This window comes from Orcinus orca, chromosome 4, assembly GCF_937001465.1.
Source record: "Orcinus orca chromosome 4, mOrcOrc1.1, whole genome shotgun sequence".
Lineage (NCBI taxonomy): Eukaryota > Metazoa > Chordata > Mammalia > Artiodactyla > Delphinidae > Orcinus > Orcinus orca.
The window spans coordinates 5,289,375-5,311,481 of record NC_064562.1 but is presented as its reverse complement, the minus strand read 5'-3'; the positions used below and the strand labels follow the sequence as shown (position 1 = coordinate 5,311,481).

The following is a 22,107-nucleotide window of genomic DNA, read 5'->3' as shown; positions in this document are numbered from 1 at the left end:
AGGGTCTCTTGGCATTTTTTCCTCCAGCTTCTCACCTGAAAGTATGTCAGAGTCCAATGTGCTACATCAAAAGCCCTCAAATATTTCTATTTAGGAAAAGGCCCCCAAGTGCTTATAATATGTATGACCCACCATCCTCCTCTTCCCATGAGAACTGTCCCTCCAGTTCAATTTTCATTGCGTAAGTGGAGAAACTAAGCCAATCTACCTAAGAGTAGGTTAAAAGAGATGCCCCAAATCACCATCAGACTCCATCAGCCAGGGTTCTGGGATCCCACACAGACCTGACCCTTCCTCTGACTTTCTGCTATAGCCCTTTTCCACACTCAATAATATAAGAACTCTGGTCTTTGGTAAGCTTGCCATGTACAAGGAATAATTCCCAGACCTCCTCAGGAATACTGCTATAGTGCATCTCTTATACCAGTCAAGCATAAACCCAGTGACAAGTGGGGAACAGAGCTTTGTGGGAAGGTGGATTCTCAGAAGCTTGCTCACTCATTGGCTAGCTGAGTGAAAAAGACAAGTCAGCTGTTGGAATTCAGAAGGCAACTCGAATTCAGCAAAATTACAAATGACCATCAAGAGCCTGAGGGTTACCCTGGGAGACTCAAAGATTTAAATGTCAAATCTATAAAAACCAAGCCTCTCCAGGCAGCTGCCGCCAGAAATTCAACTACTAGCACATCTGCTCCTTTGAAATGGCACTCATAATACGACGTACCAAGATAAACAAAGAGATTTTTAAAATTTAAACTCAATTTTTAAAGTGACACAGCTTTTTTTTAACTTTGAATTTAAACTTAAAAAAAAAAAGATCCCTGTCTTCTGGTAATTTCAGTCTTTCTATGTACATGGGCATTTACATATAAGATACAAATATTAAAATACATATATAATAACTGTCTTTCAAAAAAAGATGTAGGTAACAGTTATCAGTCAGACGGTCTGAATACTTAAAAACCTGTTAGCCCTTCCTCTACTTGATGCCAGCCTTTCACAAAAGGCCAGAAAGTTAGAAAGAGATGCGGAGAAATGGAGAAGTACGGTTTGTGTGTTTTAAGAACGCTGACAGGCTTCTGATTCTACAAGGTGTGAACATTCAATGACTATAGTCTTTAAATCCTTCTAAATTGTTTTGTAAATGTATGGTGTATAGCTTGGCTTTCAACTATTAACCTCAATGCAATTTCAGAATGTCCTGATAATCTCACACTAAACAACCAAAGGTGACAACTAAAAGTGACGCAGACTCACTTTGCATCAAACTATTGGTTCTCTGCGCTATTTAAAAAAAAAAAAAAAAAAGGTTAAACTCCCAGCAAATGATTAATGAAAAGACCACCTGCAGCACAACAGAGTATTACTAAATGTTCATATTCCCCCAGTAAAACTAACTGAGGAATGGTTGCTCCAAAGACAGTTTAACAATCCAGATTTTCACTCCCATTAAGTTATTTTAACGGAACAAATTAAAAATTAAGAATTACAAATTGTTCCTAAAAGTGAAATAAACTAAGTTTAATATTTTTACAGGTGCAAAATGGAATGACTTGATAGTACCCACAATATGCAGACAAAAAATTTACTGAAAGTAATTAGTCTTCTACATAATGTAAAATAGAGAAAAACATTAACAGCCTGATAAACTTTCAAGTTCAAGGCTCACAGGAAGACAGCACCAATGCCTGCAAATATAAAATCTTACCTAGTTTTCACAAATACCCACAGGCTGTGATTCACCGGACAGGGTTTTGCAGGCTCCTTCTGAGGGAAGGCCACCCTGTCCTGCGTTCCTGTGACCACATTTTCCCCATCCAAGTTGAGTCATGAGCACTTGCTGTGAGTGTGAGTTTCCACGAAAGGCAGTCGCTGAGCACGGAAGCCTCTTCCGTCAGTGGCCCTAAGCTTGCCCTTTGTATGGGCCTCCGCATTCCTGTGGTACGTCAGAACTGCCCAGTGGAATGCAACTCCTCAGTATTGGAATGTAAACTTTTTCATGTCAGGCTACATCCAGAGAGGGAATACACAGCAATCACACCGTGACTACACTGGTAGGCAACCCTAATTTACAAAATGATTGAAAACGTGATTCTCCGAGATATCCATTTTTCATATCTTCATTTCTAGGAAATGATAAGCACTTACTAAAACCTAAAAAATGTCTGGCCTGATGCTCCTAAACCAAAACCAATTCATTTATTTAGGACTTACGAAAAATACTCACATGCCCCTGTCTTCAGATAGCATAGCAATACACATTAAGAAAAAAAAAATCTAACGAGTAACTGCTGATGCAATCGATTCCATTCTCAAAAATCAGTGGGCTCTACAGGAATACATTTAACAGAAGAGGACAGCGGCTTTAAAGACATCATAAAAATGCATTTAATCTTTTAAAAATATTTGGTCCTCACTCATTAGTTTAACAAGCAAAAAAAAAGTAACAGCTATTTAAAACAAAAACATACACACACCAAGTACACATAGAAGCTGTGTGTGTGAACAGGCTATTTCAGAACTATTTGGGAGAACTGAACAGACAGTTTCTTTCAAGGCTCATTTAGAAGTATTCTAACAGTCATCACCCTGCACAGACGAACAGAGATTGGCTCCTCTACACAGCGAATCTCCACATTTTAACCTTCGCTTATAAAAACAGAGCGCAGGAAAAAGAAATGACAAGCGAAGCCTCAGAGCTATGTTTTCTCCCCCTCTGTTCATTCCTCAGTAGCCTGTGATCTAAGTAACTACAGAAGTACTAGCCATCTGATACTTATGCTGTTAACATTTCAATCCCTTAAAACAAATCTAACCTGCACTGGCTTCCATATTTTTGAAGCAGCCGCAACAGTGCTGCCTCGCTGTAGAGGAGTTGGGTGTCTGCAGCCTCGAGCCCGCCCCATGGCCCCTGTGTTTTCTCCGGCTGAGTCCACGCGGCTGCAGCCTGTGCTCGGAGCCTGCATTCCGCCTGATGGCCAATTTCCTGCGCTGGTGACCCACCCACCCTCCGGGCTGCAGTTCTGAGTTACGCGTGTCGTGCGGGGCACTGTTTCCGCATACCAGCCTCATGACCTCAGCGGCAGCCTGACAGACACTCTTTATCAATTTCTATTCATTACCCACTCTCCGAAGCCAAGGGCACGTAGGGAAATCTGCCATGTCTGCTCTCCTCTGAGCCTTCAAGGTCAAACGCCTAGGTGGGCTCGCCAATGCAATTTTGTTATTAAAATGTACCCGAGCTCTACTACACACACGGCTCTCCACCACCAGAGGGATGCTGAACTGTGCACCTGGCTGGAATGATTAACGTGGAGAAGACGAGCATAAATTTATATCAAAGCAACATGGGAAAAGTTGAAAGAGGCTGCTTTTGCTCTTATTTTTCCCTTCTAGAGAAAAAAGGTGGCTCTTACCTCAGCTGTACGGGGGTGAAGGGAGCAAGCAGTTTTTGTCTCTTGCCACAATCTAAGCAGCAAAGGCCAGTGGTGTGGTGATGACTACACTTTGGTGGTGTCTATGTCCTCGTGACCAACTGCTGGGGAACAGCTCAGCTAAACTGATGTGCTGCTATCAGTCTACTCAGTGGCACAAACAGGCCTCTCTGCTGATGACAGTGCTTTGTACACAGATGGCAGCTGATCAGTTTGCAGAAAAGTTATGGTCCATAACAGCTTTCCCATCAGCTTCTGGACACATGCCTTATCCAAAATGCCTTTGTTAACTCTTCCCCGTTTCATTGTGCAAAGCACACTGTGGATGAGCTGAAGAGGCAAGGAAGCTCAGCTCTGAGGTCTTATTTTAAAATAACCTGATTTTTGGACTTCCCTGCTGGTGCAGTGGTTAAGAATCCACCTGCCAATGTAGGGGACACGGGTTCAAGCACTGGTCCGGGAAGATCCCACATGCCGCGGAGCAACTAAGCCCGTGTGCCACAACTACTGAGCCTGTGCTCTAGAGCCCACAGGCCACAACTACTGAGCCTGCATGTCACAACTGCTGAGCCCGTGCTCCACAACAAGAGAAGCCACCGCAGTGAGAAGCCCATGCACCACAATGAAGAGCAGCCCCCGCTCGCCGCAGCTAGAGAAAGCCCGTGCACAGCAACAAAGACCCAACGCAGCCAAAAATAAAATAAATAAACACATTTATATAAAAAATAATAATACAATAAAAGAAAATAATTTGACTTTTGTAAAATTCATTAGAGGTAAAATAAACAATTACATGAAGAAATAACTGAACAGACCTATGTAACTTGTTAGTGAGAAAAATGGTAGATGAATTCAAATGAATAGTTCAGATTCATCCTAACCAGTAAAAACCTGAATTGATCTCAAGAATCAAACATTCAAATAATGGCAACAGAAACATCTGATATTCTTTAAAGGCTTATACGAATGGCACCCAAACCCAGCCACCAGCCTCCCCCAAATCTGGTATATGTCATAAAAGATGTTGAAATAGCACACATGTCTTTATAAAATAGGACCTAAACAATAATTCAGGTCACTTGAATAATACTGCATTCACAAAATTCTTGGAAGTTAAAAGAACACATTTCCAAGAAAGGAAAAGCATAAATTCACACATATGTGTGATTTCTTACGAAGATATCAAGTAATAAAATGTCAATTTATTGAATTCAACTGCATGGAATGTGGACATTTTTCACAAACCATACTTATCTTGTTTCCCCTTGTTTTGTAAATAACCGTTCCTTCTAATTCTACCAACAGTAACCCTGGCAATATTGCTTAACCTGTTTCAGATCTGTTCTTATAGACTGAGGTAGTTAAAAACCTAGTATGTATCATCAAAAAATATTTAGGAATATAGTTAATGAAGGCTGTGTATGACCTGTACACTAAAAACTACAAAAGGGGATGCAATCCTACAAAGGAAAATAATAGAAGATCTAAATAAATGATGAGCTATACCATGTTCATGGTTTGGAAGGCTCAATATTAAGGTAGTAAACCTTCCCAAACTGATCTACAGATTCAATACAATTCCAGTCAAACCCTAACACTGACAAGCAGATTTCAGAATTTATATGGAAAAGCAAAGACATAGAAGAGCTAAATAATTTTGATAAAGAACAAAAGTGAGGGATTTATACTACAGGATTTTTACTATAAAGCTACACAAATAAAGATAATGTGGTATTGGTATAAGAATTGACATGTATCGATAGATCAATAGAAGAAAAGAAAGAGTCCAGAAACAGACCTGAAACAAATTTGGTCTACTGATTTTTAATAAATGTGCCAAGGCAACTTAATGCATAAAAAATGTTCTTTTCAATAAATAGTTCTGGAACAGACGAATATCTGTATCAAGAAACATAAGCCAAACCTCAACCCTTACTTACACCATACACAAAAATTAAATCAAAATGGATCTCAGGCATAAATGGAAGAGCTAAAATTATTAAATTTCTAGAAGAAAAACATGAGAAAACCTTTCTGACATCAAGTGAAGACGAGATTTCTTAAACAGGATACCAAAAGTACAAACTATAAAAGAAAACACTGACATAAATGGATTTCATTAAGGTGGAAAGTTTTTGCTTTTAAAAGACACAGTTAAGAAAAAGGCAAACCACAGATTGGAAGAAAGTTTTTGCTAAATATATCTAAAGAAGGAATTGTACCCAGAATACATAAAGAACACACTCAAAAATAAGACAGTCAATTCAATATTTTTTTAATGGGCAAAATCCAATTTTTTAAAAAAACTGTTTGAAACGGGTAAACTAACGCTTCAAAGAAGATATGTGAATGGCCAATAAACACATTAAAAAAATTCTCAACAACACTAGTCTTCAGAGAAACACATAATAAAACCACAGTGAGATGACCGTCACATATATGCTAGAGTGGCTAAAATTAAAAAGATGGACAATACCAAGTGTTGGAGAAGACGTGGAGCAACCAGAACTCTCAAAAACTGCTAGTGGGAAGGGCAAAATGTTACAGCCACTATGGAAAACAGTGTGACAGCTTCTTATAAAGTTAAACATCCATTTACCACATAACCCAGCAATTCCACTCCTAGGTATGTAGTCAAGAAGTCATGAAAACATACGTCCACACAAACAGAAGCCAAAAACTGGAAGCAACCCAAACCATCAGTTTCAAACTATGTTTTGTAAAAATTAATACTCCCTCACTTACAAAATTCAATAGGATTTATAATATCTGGCATCCCTTTTATATAAGAATTGGCAATATATTGCATGACTTGCTTCAAAATAGGACTGGAATGGGCAGTAAAGCACAAGTTTAGTTGTCAAAGTCTGTCCCTATAGCCTTCTGACATGATAAGCATCTCTTTTTTTGCCTCTGTATTCCCCCTATTTACCTGCCCCTCCACCCTCCCCTCCCCTGCCCTCCCCTTCCCCCAAAGCTTTTCAGGTGACTCAATGCCCAGATCATGTCTTCATATTCCCTGCAGCTCCCCTGTCTGTCAAAGCACGAACCATAACCTGCCCTAAAATCAAAAATACTCATTTCACCTCTAATATCCACCCACCTCAACCCTCTGGATTAGGCTGTAGCTGTCAAATGCATCACAGTGCCAGACACGCAAGTTCAAAGCATCTTTTAGTCCATCCTCTCCCTTATCCATAATTTCAGTCACTAAATTCCATCATCAGTCCTCCTCAACTACTCTCACATCGAATTCTACTTCCATGAAAACACTGGTCAGGCCCTTGACCTTGGCTAACCAAGGCCACAGAGATGGGGTTCCTATCTCCAGTCCCAGCTATATGGCATCTTCCAGGGTCCCCTCATTCACTCATCTTAAAACTCCAGTGCTTACACATTGGTTCCATGGTCATTGGCCCAGCTGCTCAGTTCAGATCTGACTGACCAACTGCTTGTAAGCTTTGAAAACAGGAATATAAAGTCCAGCCCAGATTGTAGTGACTGAAAACCTCCAGAGCCTGGACCTCAGTGCCATACCCATTCTAAGCCAGGTGAATCCAGTAACAGGCCCAGTTCAGTCAAACCTTTCATGTTATCTCCTAACCATCTTTATTGCCAAATACAAGGACTCTAAACAAGGTTTTTTCTACGTTTTGTTCCACAAGCACATTCTAGAAAAGTTAAAAAATACTTCTCAGGCTTGAGAGGTTATCAGGCAGCTCTTCTCCGTTTATTTGAAGGACAATAATTACTCTGTACTCTGACATAAATAACCAAAAAAAAAAAATCTCTGCTTTTAGCCACAATGATGCTTCCATACACAAAATTAACCATATATATATATATATATATAATATAACTATATATAATATAAACTACATATAACTATATAAATTAACTATATACAAAATTAACATGCAAAAGTTTACTTAATATATGTCAATATTACCTCAATTCTTTTTAAAGTTCACTTAAATAGGATAATGATTATAAAACCTTGAAGACCCTATGCATTCTCTGTTTCCAAAATTATACATTAGTTAAAATCCAAGATGAGGTGACAAAGTGGTAAATTGAAATGGTCTCAAAATTCTGAATAAGAATTAATTATTATTATTATAGACTATAAAAACTACCATGGCAGCAGAAAACCTCTGATATACATACATACATACTTATATACATTCTGGATATGATTTAGACTGATGAAAGAAAATAGTTTTCCTATTTGTAAAACTAAATTAAGTATGAATACTTAATGGTGGTTTTCTAACTGCACCCTAATGAACCAAAATATAATAATAAAAAAAATACAGGAAAGTGTTGGACAGATTTTGGCCATGGCCCTAATTTTTTAAATTATCTGAAAATGTTTAAGAAATAACAAAGATATCTTAATGAAACCGACACACTAAGCAGTTTACAGCTATAAAACGTAGAGTCATCAGTAAAAGATAATGTAAAAATTATCCTTAAATGTCTGACTCAAAAAAAAACTTTGAAAAGCAGAACTAAAAAAATCCAGTTATTTGATGTTTATGTAGATCTATATAACACATGAACATTCAATACCAGAAATTATATTTTATATTTAACAGCAAAAATATCCAACACCTATAAAGCCATAAATGTGTGGCAAAAATATCTAAGGAAATAAATATTTTTAATATTTTGAACTTACAGTTCAATATTCTAATCAGTAATAAATATTAAGCTGGCAGCTTTTAAACCCACATTATATTTAATTAAATTCTAACATAAAAAAGGCAGTGATATACATGTCTAAGCTATTATTTCACTTTATTTAAACTATTTAATTCTTGAAGTACTTAAAAAAAATTTTTAGTACATCTAAAAAATAAAGTGGGGTTCATAGTACAGAATAAATTCATTTTCTTTAACGTTCAAATATATGACTGGTGTTGTCTATTATATATAACATGTACCTATATATTGTATATGTAATTTTATAGTCATAATAATTTTATAGTCAATGTAAAATAAAATAGAAGGTCCCTGAACTATGGTTAACTGGAAATTTTATTTTAATAGACATTCCAGTTTTACCAAGTATAATTTGCTTCTTCTATGAATCTCTCTCTTAGCGACAGCCTTACTCTCGTCATTTTCTGTCAGTGTCCCCAACACTAAAAGTATATTTCTTTAAACAAAACCCAATTTAGTTGCTATGTATTTTAAGACACTTTGAATTCATACAGGTGAAACAGTAATTCACACACCCCTCCAAACCAACCCTTCCCCAAAATAAGTGTGCACACACAAGGGCTGGGAGTTCCTTTACGCTTAGCAGCAAACAATTCCAACATTTTACAGAGAAAAACAATACTGTATTTCATTGACGCATGCATGTCAGACTTGAAAACCTTTATGAAATATAATATCTACTTTTGCAAGAGAAATCCAAACATCACTGCAAATACGGACTTCTAGGATGAAATCACACACTCAGTTATACGAGGACCATAGATGACTAAACTCCCCGACTGAAGACTTCAAGCATCAGCTGACCTGTGATACCACATCATCTCTACACACAAACACATCAGAGATCTTCCTTTGAAGGCTACTTACTTTGTTAGGACACCACCAACGCCAGTAGTCCAAGGACCATGGAAGCCTGACTTACATGTACCGCTCACCTGCGAAGCTGTAGTTATAGCAACCAAATTCCCAACTGGACCCAGCCACCGAGCTCCCTCTCTAGAGAACAGTACTGGTCTGAGGATCGGGTATCACATCGGAGTATGGTCTCAATGATGCTAAAATCACGTTAGCTGTCCAAGATGAAGATGCTGTGTACTGGGGCAGAAAGTATAGCTGATACCCAAAGGGGGAATGCTTTGGTATATCCCACTGTATCTTTTAACATATTTTACCCTATTCTTTTAATTTATACGTCTACCTTATTGCAAATTTAACACAGCACATATTTACATCAAGTGCAACTGAACTCTCCCTTCGACAGCATCAACTCTAGTCCAACCAAGCTCACATTTATTTCAAGATGTATTTGCCTTATTTGGAGCTCCTTCCCGGCACTTCCTTAAAATCTTTAATATATATGTTTACCTTATGTGTGTGTGTGTGTGTCCTGGGAATACTTGGACTTGAGTCAACCTCAGGTAGGACAAGTGGAAGTTACAGATGATGTAACAGCTGAAGGAGAAAGGTACAGGGCTGAGCAACAGACACGTCTCGTAAAGAAAGGTAACTGACAAACTAAGAGAGTGTGAGGGAGACTAAAGAGGCTGCTGGCTGTCTGTTCCAATATCCATTCTCCTCTTTCTCCTTAGAACGATATTTTTATGTTATTATTTTCAGGGGCATAATTCATCTCAGAATAAGAGACTACATGCCTCAGGCTCCTGGGCGACCAGAAGCGGCCATATGACCACACCTGGACAATGTGATGTGAAGAGAAATGTTGTTTCAAAGATGGAAGTTAACTTTTTTGCTCGTCTGCCTCTCCCCTGCTTCTAGCTCCCACTGCAGACGTGATGGCTGGAGCTTGGCAGCCAGCCTGTGCCCTGAGTGGAAGCTATGAGCTGAGAAGAAGGATGGGGACCTAGGGCTGTCCTGGCCGTGGACCTTCAGGGTTCTCTTACGGGAGAGAAAAAGTAAGTAGCTCCTGCTATGCTCGTACAACTGTTTTATGCAACCAGTATTAATAATTTCACTGTAATTAATACAGACGGCGAACGAACGATACCCAGTAAGATGCCGTCTGCCCTTTCCCCTCTCCCACGCCCTGCACGGATGACGCGGTACCTCCACCCCGGGCTCCCTGGACCCGTCCTTCCGACACACTGCAGCCCTGTTCCCTCCCAACTCTTCTCCTCTATACTAACCTGACTTCCAATAAATCATAGCTTATTACAAGTGATTTCTAAAGGCATTAATTAGCTTAGCATAGTATTGCTAAGCTCCTTTTTAAAGTGATTTTTTTAAAGGGCACGTTAAAAATATAATCCTGAACCAGTACGATTCAACGAATATTTACTGAACGCCTGCTCTGTGCTAGGCACCGGGGAAGCAAAGATGGACAATACAGCCCAGGCCTTTAAAGACTCTCACAGTTGAGAAAGCATGTGGTTTTCACAGGTGAGGAGGGGTGAAGTGGCCGTCCCAGCAGAGGGAGCAGCCTGGCACGTCCTGAGCTGCCCTGCACACCTCGCTGCAGAGGCTGGGTTTTATCTGTTTGGCGGCTGAATGTCACTTAAGCTCCTTAGGCAAGGGATCAACAAGCAAAGCGTGAGCTTTTAAACGATGATATGGCTTCATATGGAAGCAGTCCTGAGGGCAGGTGGGGAGGTGCTCTGACAACTTAACAAAGGCCCTGGCGGTGGTGACCGAGGCAGGTGACTTGACAGGTACGGTCATTCCTAACTCTGAAGGGTTACTTGCTAAAAGAAAATGAAAAGCAACTGTCAGGAGAGAAAAGAGAGGCCAGAACTGAGACTCAAAAAAATTTCTAGAGGGCTTCCCTGGTGGCGCGGTGGTTCAGAGTCCGCCTGCCGATGCAGGGGACGCGGGTTCGTGCCCCCGGTCCGGGAAGATCCCACATGCCGCGGAGCGGCTGGGCCCGTGAGTCATGGCCGCTGAGCCGGCGCGTCCGGAGCCTGTGCTCCGCAACGGGAGAGGCCACAACAGTGAGAGGCCCGTGTACCGCAAAAAAAAAAAAAAAAAAAAAAAAATTTCTAAAGTAGGTGACAAGCTGTTTATGAAGCCATCAGAGATGGAATTCCAGACACGTATCCTCAGTCCCAGTGCCTGGGCGCACCCGTAAGCCCTGCTCCCCTGGCCCCGTTACCGCGTCCCTGGCAAAGCACAAAGCCAGCAGTGCCCACACCCACCTGCTCCACACCTGCCCCCAAACACCTGCTGGGCGGTGGGCGGAACATAAACGACCACATCTCAGTGACCACTGGATTAAGTGGGCACTCAACACTCCCTTTGCTTCACCACCTCCCTCTCTGTCAAAACCCCTCAGCGCCCACCACTGGGCTCCCACACCCACCCACGGATCTGTGGCTCTGATCGAGAGCACATGAAAGGGTGCAGCGCTCGCACTCCTTCCAGAGCCAACACCTGCCCCATTGCAGGCTCCAGCCACTTCTGCAGCAAGGCCCCTCCTTCCTGTGCGAAGCCCTCTCTGCTGGGTCACTGCCATCCACCCACAGACACGCTCTGGCTTCTTCTGAAGAGACAAGTCCCCGTGGACCTACACCTACCACCCTGCTTCCCCGGCTCCTCTCTACAGTGAAATTTCTGGAAATAATGCAACTTCTCTTTCTCCAGTGCTCATCTGCACAACGAGCTCTACCACTTGACTGAGACGGGCTCACTCAGGCCACCTGTGACCTGCAGGTTGTTAAACCCAAAGTCACATCTCCAGTCTCACCCTACTGATGCTCCGTGAAGCAGCAGACGAGCAGACCGCCCCCGCCTCTCTGCGCACAACGCCATTATCCCTCGGCTCTGGGGACCCACAGCAGCGTCTCCGTGTGTCAGAACCACGGTCCAGGCAGGCACGTGGAGGCTCGATTACATTTGTAGGGTGGCTGAGTAACACAGAAGGAGATGCATATAAACACCAGCAGCGGAGCCACTCAGGACAGAGGGCAGGACGGAAAGGCTCACTCGTACTAGCTAAGCATCCAGCTCCCTCAGAGACACAACGAGTAGCCGAGGGTGAGGTTTGATTCTGGACATCAGCTCCAGTCATTTTGCTCTTCGCTATTGATCACCCTCGTGGCAAACATCCTCCTGAGATATGAACGTGTTAGGACACTATCCCTCCTAGGGATTAGGTATAACAGATTAATATTTAAAAGAACAATACAGTCCCCATTTACTCTTGATAACTCTCTGTTTAACTTAATAATTACTTAACCTATGAAGTAGAATGCTTTGGTGATCTGATACAGATATGTCAGCTTAACTGCTGCTGGGCTGGATGTGGAGGAAATAACTGTAGAAGCTTGAGGGAAAACAGTCAAGTCCCAGAGGACCAGCTCGCTCTCACATTCTCTCTCTCTCTCTCTCTCTCTCTCTCTCACACACACACACACACACACACACACACCCCTTTATGCATGTAGGTGTATATTTTAATCCAATTATACATTCAGCTATACATATGTTTCCATGTGCAGATCAAATCGAACATTTTTAAGTTAGAAGTTAAAATAGAAGTACATTTCTGTGACTCCATGCCTAACCAACTATTTCATTAACTGGTCAATGACAGGTCCAGTCACCTGCTTCTGCAAAACAATGTGATAACGGACTATACAAAATAATGGCCGAGATAAGTAGCTCCTATTAGCCTTACTCTGCTGTTAATCCACTCACTTTAGGTCACTCCAAATAACCATTAAACAGTCTTATGGTTTCTCTTGGAAGTAAGGGAGGGAAGGAGGGAGGGAGGATGTTTCCAAGAAATACGAGAAACTTCTAACAGCAAAGAAATATAAAGAAAACTAGAAAAGCGTATTATCACCTCATTTAATCCTGTTATAAGTTACTGGTGTCTCCCCATGTGAGAAGGCATCTTTTATCTTATCTCCTCATTAAAACTCAATGAGGCAGTTTTCAGATGATTCCGTTTTCCCTTTGGCTTTCTACTTTTCCCATCCCGTCTTCCATAACCACGCTTTCCCTCTGAGCTTAATCTGTGCCGCCACTGTTGGGATTCTGCCAACACCTGGAGGTAAACCTCACCTGTAATGGACAACTTCCAGAACTGATCCCCGCTTCTCTTCACACCTTCCGGACACATGCCCAATGAGGGCGCCCTTCCATGACAGGCGAGTTGTTTTTAAAACGCCATCGTCCACCTCCCATAAGGCATCACGTGACGAAACGAATTTGTGCCCCTTCCAAGAATACGATATTCTAATCCTATACAGCCCTTTACGTGGAATAAGGAATATTTCATTGTGCCTTCAGTCCCTACCACAGAGACAGAATCATTCTCCCACCGTTTCACCTTCTTTCACTCCTGCGAACAACTAGCGAGTTCTCTGAGCAATCAATTAACCTGCCATGTCGCACGGGCAAGCAGAAAGGAGGCCTGCGATGCTTCATCTCGAGCAGCTCATTGTTTGTCATGTGAGTCAAAATGAGGAGAGTATTTCAGCCTCTCAGAACTGATTAGTTAAATGTCTTGTCTCCCCACTTATCCTCATCATAGCTGCCAGCTCTAATTTAAAATGTGATTATCACGAGTACCGTGACAAAATTTTAATTTTTAAATTGTGGGTGTATTTGGTATCGGCGGCAGAGGAACACTAACCGTAGGGGGACACAGCTACTGCGGTGCACATCAATGCTGCACACCCTTCTCCGACGTGTGCCAGTGTTATCGGAGACCTAAGGGACCAGCGGCCCTGGGCTTTCCAGCCACGCGATGCAGCTTTGTAAACTGGGCTCTCGTGAACGGCACCATCGCTGACGCTTGGCAGCTCTCCACGCCTGGAGCGCACGTCTATCCCAGACAAACAGTCCTCCTCTCGTGGCCCTACTCGAGCTCCTACACATCTTTGCACTGGCGTTCTTGACGCCTACTTCCGTGCTGTCACTCATGCTCTTTACTATGTTCAGATTTCCTTTCCAACCACTGCCCCACAGTCTGAACCATCAACGCAACCCAAAATTCACTTCCTCAACAGCCACCCTCGACTACCATCCACATGCATTAAAATACCCCTGTCTTTGGGGGGATTTTGCTTTCGCTGTGGCCTTTGCTACACCAGTTCACGCTGTACCGTTTAATGACCCCTGGGCAATTTTTTCATGTTGCACATACGACGGCCTCGTCTCCCCAGATCTTCCCCTTCAGCCTCACAGGCCCTACCCTGGTACTGCATTGCTATGAAGGGGAAGAGACTGCGTACTGATTGCTCTGAATGTGAAAAATAGAGACAGTTTTTGACTGTCAGAGCAATAAAAATATTATCTACTTATGATTAAATATGGTGTGCACGATCATTTCTATTAAAAGGCCTTCCTTGGAGGCGTCTATGATAAAATTGATTCTACTGAGAAAATCAGATTCAATGTTTTAGTAGGAGTGTTTTTTTTTCAAGATTGTGACTAACATAAATTCAAGAAGAGTCTGTCTAACAATAATGCTTCACATCTAAAACATCTAGTGTACCCTTTTTTTTGCAAATAAGTATAAAAATGATTGCTATATTGGTAGAAAAAGATTCCAATTCTATGAGTTAATATGCAACCTAGGTAAGGGAATTCCCTGGCGGTCCAGTGGTTAAGACCCTGCGCTTTCACTGCTGAGGGCCTGGGTTCAACCCCTGGTCAGGGAGCTAAGATCCCGCAAGCCGTGTGGTACAGCCAAAAAAAAAAAAAAAACAAACAAAGCAACACACTTAGGGAAGCTATTTCCTTCTCTAATAAACAACCCAAACAGCAAGGTGAAAGTTTAGAAACACAGTCTGGGCCTATCTTTACTACCTAAATTATTGCATAGAATTATCAGCCTTTCAAAGAAGTCAGCAGTCAAAAAATAACATTAATCTAAGTTACTATGCTGTGACTTTGCTATAAATAGGCTTCAGCACTGTGGGGCACTTTTGAAAGTGAGAAGATTTAAGAATATAATAATGTCTATTACAGTTCCTTAAATACACTGATTTAGAGCACATTAGGGCAATAAACAGTATTAGTATTTTCCTGCCCATTGTGTACAGAAAACCAAATGTTCTTTTAAAAACGATTTCTAAACCTGCACCTTCAGCTAAGATAATTTTCCTCTATCAGTTCCCAGCCCCAAGGCTGCTGCAAATGATGCCTTTGAAAAACTTCTTCAAGACACTTCGCTACCCTCTGCCCGTCACTGTCTTAAGACACCCATCTACATACCACGACTGTGGACGTGAACAGCAGGGCACAGCCTGGACCACAACTGCTAACTGCTCTGCTTACAGGCTTGGAAAAACACATACCGTTTCTACCATTTCTATGTTCATCTATGGCAAGTGTCCACTCTGGCCTTTTCCTCAATGAGAATGAGAATAGCCTCTGCTGCACTGCTACCTCACCTTTGCTCACCCGCCTTCTGCTCATGCAAAGACACTGAATTGTAACAACGGCATTATACGCAACACTGTAAGTGACATGACAGCCACCTGTGCAAATATCCATGTTTCACAACTCGGTAAATTTCTAATAGGTTTACAGTAAAACTCATAAAACATCATCTTCTCACTGACATGGCGTGGACCGAGGCAGAGTGAGTAGGTTGTCACTGACAGTCATAAAGGAATTCATAAGCTCCACAAATGTTAAAAATCTCATCAAGGAATAATATTCATGCTTGAATAACCAAAATACAGAACAACCTTTACCTGTCTAAAAATAAAAACAAAACCATAAAATGCTGGCCTAAATGTCAACTGAGGAATTCAATAAAGCTCATGAAATCTGGAAGCCAACCTGCAGCGTACACCACCCTTCCTACTGGATGATATCACATGTCAAGGCAATTTCATGAGAATTAGTCAAAAATGTGAAAATGTTGTCCACAGTGCTTTGATCCAAAACTAACTGTTCGGGGTGAATTGCCCGTCAAAATGAGTTGAAACTTTCAAGAGAATGGTCAGGTTACTTATTATACATAAGGATAACCAATTTCCAGGCTAACATGGTAAATGGAGAGAGTCATCTGTGAACTAGTTGTTTTATAAAACCAGACTGCTACTAACACCTCGTCCACATGACGCTTCAATCAAATCTCAGTGTTTCCTGGAGGAAAATACGTAAGAATCACTGATGTTAACCTTTCAGGTAGGACCAGCAGAGGGCCCTTCTTACGAAAACAATCTCAGGACTGTCCCTAAGGCAACATCTCCAAAGGAAACAAATAACTCGGACGCAGCAAAGGTCACCAGGCGCAACGTGAAGAAATAACCTATAAATAGCGCTGGCTTGTCATTCAGTCAGAAACACCATCCCTTCTTCACCCCATTACAGCCCTGACTCGCCGGCATTTGACAGACAGCCAGAGAAAGAGTAACGCATGACATCTTTGAAAATAATTAGACGTGGACAGCCAACGTATTCATCAAACAGGCCTGAACTGCAAGTCCTCTTTCTTGTAGAACAGCAGTTTTCTGAACACTGGGTTCCCGTTCCACTAGGACAAGCTGTCACTTGAAGCTGATGACGGCTGGTAGTCAGGAAAGATGGCCACAGGCTCCTGTGCCGTTCTGGGGACCTGGTCTATAGATTTCATTTGTACAACAGACCTTGTATCACGACGTCGCTAACCTCGGTTCTCTCTAAGATGCATAAACTTCAAATCACATTCCTTATACCATTATTTATAATAAAGAGTATCAAAAACTTACTCTTTACAATTATTAACCGAACTGTGGAAGGTTCAAATAACTGAACATTAAACAGACATCCTAATGCGTAACGAGTAAGCCTTTACAAAGAGTTTTTGACATTAATGAGTCAAGCGAATACATACTCTTTAATTGAAATTAGCAAGACATTAAGTTGTTTATAAAGTATGCTCTTAAGTATGTAGAACACATACATGTAAGGCTAGATAGGAAAAGACTAGACTATTAAAGGATGATTACCTTGGATGACGGACTTCAGAGGTTATTTTTCCTTACCTTTCCCTTTGAGCATTTATATAGCAATTATCATTGCTTTTTACATTAAAATTATATGTAATTTTAAAAACATGCCTATGCTTAAATATTAGCTGCCTCTACCCACCTCCAAGTTTGGAAATAGAGTCAGAGCCCCCAGAAAGAGAGCAAATAGTAGGTCCTGTGTTTGAAGGAAGAGTGTTCTATTCAACTCCTCTGGGAAACAGAATCCCTGAATGACCGGACTCATTCCCAGGGTCACCCCAAGCCTCCCGGGCAGAGTTCGAGGATGGAAAGCCACCCACCAGCCTACACTGCCAGAGTTTCCTCTGTTACAAAACGCAGGTAACATCTTGCCAAAAATGCAAAACCTCATTCTAATCATGTGAGTACATCACACAAAACCAAACTGAGGAACATCATAGAAAACACCTGGCTCTTCGAAAATATCAAAGTCCTGAAAGATAAGGAAAAACTGAAGAACTGCCAGAGACTGGAGGGGACTACGGAGCAATAAAAAATAAATGCAAGGCGGGATCCTACAGAGGAGCTTGGAACAAAGTCGGTAAAATTCAAAGATCTGTAGATTAGTTCACAGTACTGCACCAAAGTGAATTTCCTGGACTTATTCATTGTATTATGGTCACACGAGACGTTATAATTTTAGGAGAAGCTGGATGAGGGGGTATATGGGAACTCTACTAATTTTGGGCAATTTTTCTGTAGGTCTAAAATTAGTTCAAAATTAAAAGTTTAAAAAAGAAATGCAGGGGCTTCCTTGGTGGTGCAGTGGTTGAGAGTCCGCCTGCCGATGCAGGGGACACGGGTTCGTGCCCCGGTCCGGGAAGATCCCACATGCCGCGGAGCGGCTGGGCCCGTGAGCCATGGCCGCTGGGCCTGCGCGTCCAGAGCCTGTGTTCCGCAACGGGAGAGGCCACAATAGTGAGAGGCCCACATACCGCAAAAATATAAAAAAAAAAAAAAAAAAAAAGAAATGCAGGTAACGACCATACCTATCTCAAACGACAGTCATGAAATTAAATGATTTATATATAAATAAAGCTTTTCAAATGATGCCTGGCAGACAGAAAGCACTACCTACCAAAGCCTTAGCTACTGTTCTCTCATCATTTTAGTACCACTACAACTACGACTTCTGTTTACGACTACGACCGGGGCTACTACCATCCTGTAAGTAGTGCTACTGCAAGAGCAACAAACAAACAGGCAGCGGCTCTTCCCTCCCTCAGGGGGCCATTCTCCAAGCAGAATAGCGCCTGCCGAACTGATCTGGGAGGAGCACGAGAGTGGGAAGGCCTGGGAACCACGCCGGAGGCTTCTCCCATCGGAGACGCCACCTCGGGCCTCCTTCCTGCCACCCGGGCCCATCCCAGCACCTCCTGCACCTCGGCAGACCGATACAAATGACCTCTCCCCGTCTCGCTTACTCTTCTTACAAAAATTTCTAGAACACATTCTTCACATGTCCCTGACCCATTCTGAATGATTTATCAAGGATGTATCTTAATATTTTTATGAGAGAGTTAGGTTATAGAAGGCGGGGAATGGAGGGGCGCAGATTGCTATGCTGTGATAAATTTAGTCAATTTATTTACTCAGTAATTTTAAATAAAGATATTTAATCAGTTAAAATCTTTAAATCTTTAGTCAAAATAAACATACTTAATTGTGAAACACACACAACGAGGGGGGAAAAATCACTCCCGAAACTCAGTGGTTCCAGGGACCCTCAGGAACCCGCACAGGGGCAGCGCGCTGGTGGCAGGGGAGCCCTGACCCTCTCTGGCCACAGCTGCTTGGAACTAGGTAACCGCTGCCCCGGCCCCACCAGACTGTGGCCTGAAGATCCGAAGAAAAGACATGGGCACGGCCGTCAAATGGTGCAAGCTTTAGGGACACAGGCCATAAACCAACAGTCAGCACCCAGGAGCCAAAGTCCCAGGGTGAACATCCCCAGGGGTGACCTAGTCCCTGGTTTCTGTTTCTAGTCCCACGTGGGCCCAGGGAACCCTCTCGGCCTCTCTTTAGATGTGTATGAGAGGCAGTTTTCATTCCCTCTGAACACACGAGTCCTCAACTAGCCGGGTACGTCCACGTAACACGTCACCAGCACGTCCTTTGTCCTTGCCCTTTGTTAAAGAGGTTGAATCAGTGTTTACAACATAGAAGAGTTCTTTCTTAAGATTTATATACCAACACCCCAAGGTGCTGCCTTGCTTTGTGTCAGCAGAACAGGAAATCCGACGAGAGAGGAATTCGGGAAAAGAACTCATTCTGCAAAAGGGTTTCAAGCTCCACGGAAACTCTACTCCAGAATGTCTATGCGATACCTGCTTCGTGGCAGAAACATGGATTCCTTGATGAACACGGAACCAGAGAGGAGGATGTACCAGCAGGTCCCAATATCATCAGGACTGAAAAGAAAAGATAATAACATCAGATGATTATCTCCAACAAAAAAAACAAAAATCATAACATACAAAGCACACAGTATCCATGTTACTCGTACAATCCTGAAGAACAATGACATGTCACAAAGCACACACCTAAAATACCATTCTTCAACTACTGGAATTAAAAATTATTTTTCACACCTAAATAAGCTAAAGATATTTATCAGCACACTTAAATGTTTTAAACGTTCATTAGACCTATAGCACCTACCATTCCAAGTTTTGGGTTTTAGTTTCATTTTTTTGAGCTGAAAATACTTTCCCTTGCTTCACAAAACAAAAATACAAAGAGGCAAACAGGGGACCTGAGCTTTCCCACCCTTTCCCCCGTCTCCCAAGCCCCTACATTTCTCCACCACACTCGCTGGCATCTTTCAGAACTTCCTCATGCACACACAGGGATGGACATACATTCTTACCCCTCCGCCCTCTCCTTTTTACAGAGAAGATGGCACGCGCTACAGAGCTCTTGCCTCTGTGCTAACGCAGAGATCTTTCCATCAGGAGACGGCCGTCTTGTTAGCTGTGCCTTATTTGACTTAAGCAAGCCCCCACTGCTGGTCATTTCAGTGGTTTCTCGTGTATGCAGTTATTTTAAAAGAACATGAAAACTGTGATGAGTAAGCTTATAGCTCCAGGAGTAACCTTGACTAGAAAACTAGACCTGCAGCTGCTGAGTCAAAGGGCACAGACACTGTGACTCTGATAAATAGTGTCGCGGTGGTTAGTTAGTAACTTCTGTGCCTACCACCTTCCCACGGCTTTGCAAGTAGAGCCTGTCTATTTATTTAACAAATGTTTAACAATTTCAGGATGAAGTCTGTTCTAGGTGCTTAGGATACTTCAGGAAACAACAACAAAGATCCCCACCCTCGTGGAACTTGTATTCTGGTGGGACAGTCCCCATAATAAACAATAAATATAACAGATCAGTAAATTATAAATCCATGCTCTGGGAATAAGTTACCATAGGGTAAGGAAGATAGGGGTGGGGTGTTATAATTTTAAACATATGGTGGACAAGTCTCGTTGAGAAGAGCAGATCTGAACAAAGGAAGTGAGTAGACAATGGCTCCCGAGGGACGAGGATTCTCGGTCAAGGGAAGGGGGATGCGTGCGGAGGCCCCAGGCCAGGCAGCTGGGCAGGGTGGCCAGGGGTGCAGCTGAAGCGAGGGCTGAGGGGTGTTCCTTCCCTGAAGCTGTCTATCACACTTCGGGGTTTTTGCCAACCTGCTCGATGAAAACTGTATTTTAGTGTACTTTTTTTTGGCTGCGTTGGGTCTTCTTTGCTGCACCTGGGCTTTCACTAGTTGCGGTGCGTAGGCTTCTCATCGTGGTGGCTCCTCTTGTCGCGGAGCACGGGGTCTAGGCATGCAGGCTTCAGTAGTTGTGGCTCACAGGCTTAGTAGTTGTGGCGCACGGGCCTAGTTGCTCCGCGGCATGTGGGATCTCCCCGGACCAGGGCTTGAACCCGTGGTCCCCTGCATTGGCAGGTGGATTCTTAACCACTGTGCCACCAGGGAAGCCCTCTTAGTGTACTTTTATTTTTCTTCTTTATTGTAAAAGCATCTTTTTTCTTATGCTCATGAGGCCTACCTATTTCTTTTTCTGTGAAATCAGTTCATAACTTTTAACCAATTTTCTATAAATCATGAGACTTTTTCTTATCTAGAAGCACTTTATACAAATTAGCATTTTGAAGCCATGAGCTGTGACAACCTTTTCCCCAGTTCGCTGCTTCTGTTTGAACTTTATCCTGATTTTGCCATGTCTTACGTTGTTTTATTTTATAGAGGCAAGTTTATCAAATTTATTAGTCAGGATACAGGCTCAGTTACTATGAAAACAAAGCAGAAAGCCCGACACAGCAGTGGCTGAACAATGGAGGAGCCCATTCCTCTCACACGTGTAGTGACAGCCTGGTGTCGGGAACCCAGGCTCTCTCCCTGTGTGGCTCGCTCACCCCGGCCCGTGGCCTCCATCTCAGACTCTAAGGGGCAGGTCCTAACGCACACCTGTCCGCATTCTAACCACTAGCAGGAGGCACACAGCCTACCCCACCTCTTCTACGAGGACAGCCTGGAAGCTGCAGCCCAGCAAACCACATGTGCGTTGCAAGGCAGTCTTCCGCAACCTCTGCCAAACCTTTTTACTCTCTTTTTTCCTTTTGGCACATGGATTCCAGAAGTTGCCAAAGACCACCAAGTTGAATTTAAAATTCTGAATAATTAAGTTATTTAACACACTAATCAATATCACCTAATCACTTTCATTGCTATCTGCTTCCAGAGCAAATCAGCAGCAAGTCACTGCTTCCTCCCAAGCCCGTTCTTTACCAATTTCACAACTGCTTAGTCCTCAATAGCAAAGCCTCAAGAAAACATGAAGGAAAATATTGTCAAATAGACTTTAGTTCCAATGAAACCATCAAAGTAAAATGATTTCTCAAATGAAAATGCAAAGTACTTCAAAAAATAATTTATACCCCTTTCTCTCCAGTGTTTAGTCATGAGCTTTTGCAATCAACAATCATTCACCTAGGACTTCCCTGGT

The 22,107-nt window shown here is 42.4% G+C and overlaps 1 protein-coding gene across 8 annotated transcripts in view; it reads right to left on the bottom strand.

The window, feature by feature from the left end:
- RAPGEF2 (Rap guanine nucleotide exchange factor 2) overlaps positions 1-22,107 on the bottom strand; it is a 245,375-nt gene that overhangs the window by 124,080 nt on the left and 99,188 nt on the right. For 6 of the 8 annotated variants that reach the window (XM_033421514.2, XM_033421520.2, XM_033421515.2 and 3 more), the window contains exon 4: positions 19,432-19,515. In XM_033421514.2, coding sequence (XP_033277405.1) covers positions 19,432-19,515 — 84 coding nt within the window. Of the gene's footprint in view, positions 1-1,708; positions 2,204-2,816; positions 2,840-19,431; positions 19,516-22,107 lie in introns of those variants that run through there. The other 2 variants (XM_033421522.2, XM_033421523.2) reach the window with 2 other exon arrangements.